General features: G+C 25.7%; 1 protein-coding gene across 4 annotated transcripts in view; it reads left to right on the forward strand.

Annotated features, from left to right (window-relative positions):
* Positions 1-9,043, forward strand: part of LOC100208491 (WD repeat-containing protein 62) — a 61,562-nt gene extending 52,519 nt beyond the window's left edge. For 2 of the 4 annotated variants that reach the window (XM_065804921.1, XM_065804922.1), the window contains exons 25-41: positions 217-256; positions 377-438; positions 526-593; positions 1,741-1,811; positions 3,750-3,815; positions 3,892-3,940; positions 4,112-4,152; positions 4,223-4,281; positions 4,682-4,727; positions 4,806-4,824; positions 4,908-5,163; positions 5,319-5,364; positions 5,554-5,634; positions 5,914-6,768; positions 6,903-6,948; positions 7,037-7,113; positions 8,405-9,043. In XM_065804921.1, coding sequence (XP_065660993.1) covers positions 217-256; positions 377-438; positions 526-593; positions 1,741-1,811; positions 3,750-3,815; positions 3,892-3,940; positions 4,112-4,152; positions 4,223-4,281; positions 4,682-4,727; positions 4,806-4,824; positions 4,908-5,163; positions 5,319-5,364; positions 5,554-5,634; positions 5,914-6,768; positions 6,903-6,948; positions 7,037-7,113; positions 8,405-8,692 — 2,170 coding nt within the window. In that variant the 3' untranslated portion in view covers positions 8,693-9,043. The remainder of the gene's footprint in view (positions 1-216; positions 257-376; positions 439-525; positions 594-1,740; positions 1,812-3,749; positions 3,816-3,891; positions 3,941-4,111; positions 4,153-4,222; positions 4,282-4,681; positions 4,728-4,805; positions 4,825-4,907; positions 5,164-5,318; positions 5,365-5,553; positions 5,635-5,913; positions 6,769-6,902; positions 6,949-7,036; positions 7,114-8,404) is intronic. The other 2 variants (XM_065804923.1, XM_065804924.1) reach the window with 1 other exon arrangement.

Here is a 9,043-nt window from a genome sequence, read left to right on the forward strand (position 1 = left end):
TTACATACCATTGAATTTCTCCAACATTTTGTATATTTAAAATCTATTTGATTAAAAATTATAAAGTAAATTTTGAACAATGGCTGCTAAATTCAAAAACATCTTAATAAGTTATAGATTTGCTTACCATTTCTAAAAAAAATTTATTCTTATAATATGCATATTATGTTTTCATAATTTGCATATTATGTTTGCATAATATTTTAAAATGTTTAGTTGTATTTTCATTTGGAAACTCCCTACCGTGTTTACAGAGGTATTTTATTTATTATTCATTCATATATCTATTGTATTCACTAATCAGTTTTTTTTTTTCATTTTAAGCAACTGAAAATATATGTTTAGTTTTATTTATTAATTTTTTTTTTTTTTGCAGAACATTTTAAATAGATTAGAAGAACTTGAAATTCCATTTATACCTCGAGAATGTGATGAAGTGTATGTTTATTTTTAAAGTTAATTATTTTTAAAATTTTAAAAAGTTTAACCTCAAAAGAATTTTTCTGAAGAAGTAATTTTTTTTAGAGATACTCACAGAAAGACATTTATCGTTTCATCTCCAACTTTACCAGATGAAGAATCTAAATTTAAAAGTAATTTTTTAAAACAGTTTCTGAATGTTTTTAAAAAATTTTGTATTTAAGTGGTAATTGTTGTATATAACAGGCCTTGTTTTAAATAAAAAATGGTTAACACAAATGCCTAATGTAAATTTGTCATGAAATTCTTTTTCTCTTATTTTTTAAAGACATTAACTTTTTTAAATTACTGCAATAATATTAATTACTGCAAAACGAGTTATATGTTATTTAACTTCTTTTTTATTAATACTTTTAGGTGAATGTTTATTTTTTTTTTTTTTAATATTAAATAATAAAGTTTAATATTACATTTTTAAAAATGTTTGGTATTAACAAATTTCTTTCTTTTCTCAACATTTTCATAAATGAAATAAAGTATGTTAAATTTTTGAATTTTTAAATTATTATTTCTTAAATTTCTAACTGCGGCTTTGCAACTACAAATGATTTTTTATTTAAAAAAATTAGCAAGTAACAAATAAAAAAATTATGTTAATTTATTTACTTTATTTATTAAAAGTTTATTATTTTATTAACAATTTTGTTGTGAAAGCAAAGATTATCTTTCCAAACATCATTTATTAGAATTATATTGCTGTATATATCATTTATTGAAAATAATCACTGCAATTTAATTTGCGTTATAAAAAATAATTTTAACTAACATTTTGTGGAAATTTTTGAATTTTAAATAAACGGTTGCACCGTTTATTTAAAATTCAATTTTGAGTAAAAAAAAAATGTTTAGGAAGGAAAACCAAAAAAGCAATTGCGATAAAAATGAACTAATTTTGTTTAAGAACAAATAAAATTTAAATATTGAACATATTTATTATTATTTAATAGTAATTGCTACTGATATTTATATATATATATATATATATATATATATATATATATATATATATATATATATATATATATATATATATATATATATATATATATATATATATATGTATAATACTTTATTGTTTTAATCTGAAACTTAAACTTACTGATTTTAATGGAAAGGCTGACAAATTTCTTTGTTAAATTCTTTCAAATTTTTACTTTGAAAGTTGCTAACTTGTTGTAAGTTATTATTTTCCTGAATAAAAGTAACATAGTAATAATTTTTTACGTAATTAACATTTATGTATTGTATTGTCATTTTTAGCACCTCCAAAAGACCTCTCAAGTCATTATCGCTTTAGTGTTGGTCAACTACCTGTATGGGCAAGAAAACAGGTAGGTTAAAAGTAATACTTTTTGGTTCTGATTTTTAGGAGCATGTCATAAGATCTGAGGAAAATCCTATTGCATCATAGCATTTTACATGTTTTTTTTTATTGGATATTTATAGAATTATGACTGCAATATAAACATAGGATACATAGGAGTAAAGGCCAGATCAGTTACATATTAAAGCCTCTTTTTTTCAACGAGGCTGCTGGCAAGCATGATTTATGTTGAGAAAAACTTGGAGCTAAACACTTTACTAGAAAAACTTTAAATCATACAATTCAGGAAAGAAAAAATGAAAGAGAATTACAAAGCAATGAAAAAATTTTTTTTTGATAAACATTAACAGTGAGAGTATATATAGTACTTTGATAAATGATGATTTGCACAAGATTGTGTCATTTTCTGTAATGTAAAAATTACAGGTATTAATCACAAAGTATCAGCTTGGCAGCTGGTGCAGATACAACTACATTTACAATGTGTATTTGGGCCTTGTTTTAAAGTTATAAACAATAGGGGCAACCATACCAAATGTTAACTTTGTAAGCTAATGATGATCACTTGAGTCACAAGACAACATTTAAAAAAAAAAGAAGTCTTAATAAGAAAGAGAGCAGTATAGAGCAAAGTGTAATGTGATTGAGTAAAGTAATGTTGTATCTTAACACATACAAGAATAGTCAGTGTATTTAAACAAATAAGTAAACCAATACATAAGTAAATGCCCAGGCCAAGCATGTGACTATCATGTGACTGCAAGTTAGAGTATAATAACCATCAACATCTATCAATTATGTTATGGCTACTATCCTCTGATTTGCAGTCTCATGAATTTTTTAAAGTCTGGGAAAGATTTAACAGTTGAAAAATTACTTTGAAAACTTCAAATACATTTAAGAGACGGTTGTTTGACGGCAATTTTTTTTTTATACTGAATTTTTTTGGTACAATAGATAATTTTTTGGTACATAGTTTAGATTATAGAGGATTCGACTCCTTAGTACGTGACACCCTAAGCAATAAGTTATGCAGTTGCCTCTTCTTGTTAATGTACCCAATGTTGTAACAAGGCATTCCTCATAAAGCCTTGATAATCCACACCAAAAGCACTGAGAGGAACAGTTATTGCCCAATATTACACTGTTATTAATATTCCTATATTTAACAGCTGACAATGAAATCTTTCTGAAAGATAGCAGAGTTGATAGTCAAAATTTTTGATTCAATATAACAAATGTTTTACTTATTAATTCAAAAAGAGAACATTTAGAAATGTTTGCATTATATAAAGAAGTGATTATGTAAAAAACATTTCCACTTTACATTATGCATTATTACCATCAACTTTTTTTTAGATTTATATTAGCTAGTATTCTAATTTATTTATTTATTGGCATATAAAATTATTTATGTTTTTTTTTTTTCACTTGAATATTTTCAAACTTTATGAACTGTTTTTCTACCCCTTATAATTATTCAGATGTTGTAGTGGTGTAATGGTAAAGCACTTGCTTTGTAAGCAAGAGGTACAAAGTTTAAACTCAGCAAGTATAATGATTAATAAGTTTTTTGAGGCAACAGCCTTGTTTATCAGGATTTGTGTTTGAGAGTCGAAAAGTTAAGATAAAAGATATGTTGCTAACTCTAATATAGCAACCCACCTGGGTCTTGTGGAGTTGAGCATATCAAAAAAATAAATCAAAATAAAACTTTAACAAATTCAATTAAAGTAATGATCATACATTATTTAAATAAATAAGTTAAAAATTAATTCAAAAGTTCAATTTAAATTTTTTTTATTATTATTGAATTAACCAAGAATCTCAAAGAGTTAATTGATTATGGATTAATCAACTTTATTTTTAGCAGTCTAGCATTTTTTGTAGTATACTTCTGGTCTAAATAAAAAAATATTTATGAAGTTTTCTTTATTTTTTGTAGATAGAAGTAGAAAACAATTTGGCAAATGCAAAAGGGTCTAATGCACCTTTGGGTCGATGGGGAGAGGTTGGTTTTTGTACTGTTTTATTTTATACCACTATTGAATTTTCCAAAATGATATCTTTTATTTGCTTATATAAAGAGAACAGAGGAGCCATTAAATACAGTCCTTGAAATTGAAAACAAAACAGGTAAGGTATTTATTTACTAGTCAAGGGGACTATTTGGGGCTCTATAATATTTTTTAATTTTAATTTAGATATCTAGATGTTTTTGTGATTTTTTTACTTATTTTTATACACATTTTTATTTTTATGTTTCTTTTTATTTTTTACTAACTTTTATATAATAATTTTGTTTAGTAACTTATTCAACTAGTTCATTGGATTTTAATGAAACAGCAGTAAGCTTTATTCATCTTCTTTTTTTTTAACCCAGGGTTATGTATTTAGTTGAAGTTCTTTGTTACACAGGGCAATGAAAGTAAAGTGTTAAAGCTTAGTGATGATAGTTTGAATGGCGACAATGAAAGGTTTATTTAATTTACTTTAATGGTTGTTATAAGTATTATATTATTATTGTTATTATTATTGTTGTTATTATTGTTATAATTATTATCATCATTATCATTATTAGAAGTTCCATATTATAAATATATATTTTATAGGTATATATTTTATAAAATGACCAAATTATTTTAGTTAGAAAATTGAATATGATTACAGACTACAGAAAGAAAGTAGACTGTAAAAAATGATTTAATTTAGTCAGTGATTGCAAATATACATTTTTATTTATATTGCAAAATATATTAGACTGTTTAAAATGGTTATAAAAAATTAATGCTGCTAAATTTGATAATAAATTGTTTAAATACTTTGTAAGTAAAAAATAATGATTTTTATATGTAATTTAAAAGTGTCTAATCTTAGGAGATTTGAAGTGACAAGAAATCAACGATCTTCAAGCTGGAAAGAGGTATTCAGTTGGGTTTTTTTTTTGGGTTCTTTTCTTCTTTTTTCTTTTTTTAATTTCTTTTTTATATATTTTTTTTAGGGTACTGATGTTTCTGATCGTAAGTTTTGCAATTTTCTGTTTTTATAAAATATATATTTTTTAAATTTTGCATAATAGTGACCTTGCAATTTTTTACTTTAGATAAATTGGACAGTGAAAGTGAAAGTGCTGAATCCGTTAATGACCATGTAAATAGTGAAGCAGCTGAAGATAGTTTTTTAGAGAGTGATTACGAAGATGATGCATTTTCTCCACTCTCTGAACATTTTGAAAAGCTAGGTACACCAATTGTGACAAAGATGCTAAATAAACCAAACTATCCTAAAAATGCTGTGGCTCTCTTTAATCGTGCTAGTATATCTGCAAAGTTTTTGTCTCGTTCTCAGAAAGCCTCAAGGTTTGAAATCCAAAGTTCAATTAAAACATTAAAGAATTTATTTAAAATAGAATATTTTTATACATTTGTATAGAAAATTTTCGTTTAAATATTTTCATGAAATTTATATGAAACTGTTTTGAATTCTCTTATTGGTTTATTTGGTTTATTCATAGGACTCAAACCGCATCTACTAATGATCAAAGAAAGCGACTAGAAATTGTAAGTAATAAATGTTTATTAAAAAAAAAATGCAAGCAGTAAAACTTTAGTCCAAATATAAATCCAAATATAAATATAATACCTACTAATAAAAATTTGCTTTAGGCTTTTTAAATTTATTTGGTTTCTTTGCTAATCTAAATGTTTAATTTACTAATTTCTTTTCTGTGCTAACTTCAATATTTTTAGCTGAAAGCTCGATTTAATAATAAAATTAACACTAACATTTCAACAAACCTAAAGTCATCAATGGAGAACATTTTTTCCAAGGTAACACTAATAAAATTACAAGTTATATGAATAAAATTAACACAAACATTTCAACAAACTTTAAGTCATTAATGGAGAACATTTTCTCCAAGGTAACAAGATGCTTGCTTCAACTTGGTAACACTAATTATGCTGATTGTTTTCAAATAATATTAGGCGTGAATTTTTTTTTTTTTACAATTATTTTTTTATCATTATTTCTCAAAATAAAATAATATTTTTATCGATTTTTGTTTATTTCTAATAAAGTTTGTAGTAAGTCTTTAAATCTTTAATAAGGAAACCACAAGTCGTTCAAATATACAGGAGTCGAAGCATTTTAAAAGTTGTCAAAATATCTCTCAAAGTAACTCTGAAAAAACATTTCACAGACTTTTATCTTCGCCTAGTTTTAACGAAGATGTGTGCAAAACAAGTCTTCAAAGTAGTACACCATGGCGTTTGCTTGATTCCAAGGATCATAGCTCAAAAGAACTTAATTTAAAGCAAAATGTTTGGGGTAGATCATCCTTTGGGAAATCGTCAGTAAAATCTCCAGGGTTTGACGATACTTTATCTGTTGACGGAAATTATGAAAAAACAGTTGTGTTACGTAAGAAAGGAGATAACCGAAGACAAAATCGACCAAGATCGATGTTTGTAGAGTCTATGAGCCAAAAAATGTCTAATAAAACACTAATGCATTGTTTATCTGATACTGAAACAAATGACAACGAGGTTGTTCAAGAAAATATATTCCCAAATAATATAAATTTTCAATCAGTGAATGGATTGAACTTAAATCAATCTCTAAATCGTGACTTAGAAACCTCTTTTTGCGAAAAAAAGAGTTTTCAAAAGCAGCACTCAGAAACTCATGAATCATTAGAAACAGTTTATTGGAAACATAATCAATTTCTAAATTCTGCATGTGAAACTAATGTTACGTCTGAAGACTTATACAGCAATTTTTCTAAAGACCAAAACCTCGGTCGTATTGCAGTGGAAATAAACGAAAATATTTGTAAACTTAACCTGAAATCAAATTACGATGACTACGCTAAAAATTGTGATGTCGATTTGGTTTTAAAAAGCCCTACTCTGCGTTCAGAGACCATAAGATCAGGTTCTCCACCTCAAAGAGACACTTTTTTTGTGAGTTTTTTATTTTATTTTAAACTAATAATACTTTTAATCAAGTTTTCTTCTTAAGTTCTCAAAAACAAAGTTTTTATTACATTTTTATATTGGCTAAATTTTTCTTCTGTTTATTATCTGTTTATTATTAGACTGATACATCACTTTTAAAGAAAACCAGCGATAACCAAGAATCAGGTGAGTGGTCACTTTTACCCTTTTGAAAACAAAAGGAATTTATGATTTTCTTAAAATTGTATTTTAATTTACGTTTACCTTTCTTTAGTATCGTTAGTAAGCTGCCAAAATATATTACATACTTTTGTAAAATCGTACAATGATGTTCGCCGATTGCAATGCAAGGTGATTTATACTTTAGTTATAAATAGCTATAGCTGAGCTGTGTATAGTTTTGCATTTTTTTAACTTTAATTAATTTTAATGGTTTTATTAATTCACATTCATTCAAAATCACGATTAAAATTATCGTTTGATACTAAAATTAGTGTTTGAGATAGAGGCTTAAATTAGTGTTTAAAACTTGTGTGACTGGAATTTGTGCATAAAATGGTGAATTAAATTTAAAGTTTTTTAATGATTTATTAGTGAATTTTCAACATAGATATCTTACAAAGAAAAGGATATTTTTAATACGGAAAGTCTTAAGTACTATGACAACTTATGATTTAAGATTCTGTTCTTTGAGTTGAGAATAAATTAGCTATACCTAAATACTCCTTACTAATACATAAATTCGTGAAAATTATAAAATCTATCACATATAAAAACAAGAAAAGTACGGCGTATTATTTTAGCGCACTTAATCCATCGAAAAATAAATTTTTAAATATATCTTTTAGGGGTCGTCCATAAATTAAGAAACAAAGAAGATTAAAAACTTTCCCTTACAGAGTCTTTAATTAAACTAAAAAGTAAAATAGCCTTGAAGTTCATTGAAACACGCCGCGCAAACGAACAAATGATCTCCTGTTTTTTTATTTCTTAATTGAGTTTAACGTTGCGTAATTTATGAACGATCCCTTGCAGATTTTACAGCAGCTGTGATGTAGTGGTTAGAGTTTTGGCTTCAGAACCAGAGGTGTGAACTTCCTAATTAAATAATATTTTGCTCTGATAAGACCTAAGAACTTCTAAGAGCACCTAAATAACTAAATAATAATAATAATAAATGTTCGAGTATTTAGCTTTTTACGCCGTCAAACAAGAAAATCGTTAAGTTCGTTTAATTTTTTTGTTTTTTGAACAAAATTCTTTTGATGCAGCAATTTTTATTTTTGAGAGAAATCTGTAATTTCAAAGAACTGTTTTTCAAGAGTAACAAAATGCTTGTACTGAAATTTTTAATGTCATTAATGTACTCGATACATGAAACGTGTGTTAATTTTAGCGTGTGTGAATTTCGTGTTTTGCTGTAATACTAATGTTAAAAGAATGAAAGAAATTTTCGATTCTTAGCAGACTTAATAATTATAATAGTTATCACGTTGGTTAACTTTTAAAGGATCTCGTTTATTTATATACGCAAAGGGGACGTTAGTTCTAGTATCTTTTGGGCCTAATTTTGCTATAAAGTTTCTGTAGGATTATAATTAGACATATAAAATATTGCCTTTGTTGTTTGTTCTTATTACAGGTCATCGAACAACCTTGTTCCCCAATTCATTCTCAAATTATTTTGCTTATTTCAAAAACATATTTGGCTCTCGGGAATAGCATGAGTGAACAAAGAGAAAAGTTAATCGAACATCTTGATTTGATCGATCATCAACAAGACTTGATTAAATCAAATTTGTTTCAAGAGCTTGAAAACGAACTATTGTCGAATAAAGAATCTTCTACTGTACTTTATCTTCTTGAGAAATATTCGAATTTATTATTAGATTTGACGACAACAAAAATAAAAGAAAAATCGGGAATTTGAATGTTTAAATCTTGATATTTAGAAGAGATCATTGCCCAGATTTTGGAACTATCTTCGAATACTGTCTGCATATCGTGTTAAACAACCCAAATTTGAAAAGTGTTTTGAATGTTGCAAGCTATGCGTGTTTAAATAGCCTTCCGTTTTGTTGTAAAATACAAATTGATAAAACCATATGAAGACGCAATCAAAAATGAGTTTTCAAAAAAAAATTACCATAGGAAATTTAAATTTTGAATTTTCATAAAAGTTTTATAGAAATGTTTATTTAAAAATTTTTAAACTTCTGTTTATATGAAGTAGTTTTTGTATAAAAAAATATTTTTAGAAAGATAGAAAATATTATTTTTA

Source organism: Hydra vulgaris, chromosome 09 (genome assembly GCF_038396675.1).
Source record: "Hydra vulgaris chromosome 09, alternate assembly HydraT2T_AEP".
In the NCBI taxonomy this organism is placed as follows: domain Eukaryota; kingdom Metazoa; phylum Cnidaria; class Hydrozoa; order Anthoathecata; family Hydridae; genus Hydra; species Hydra vulgaris.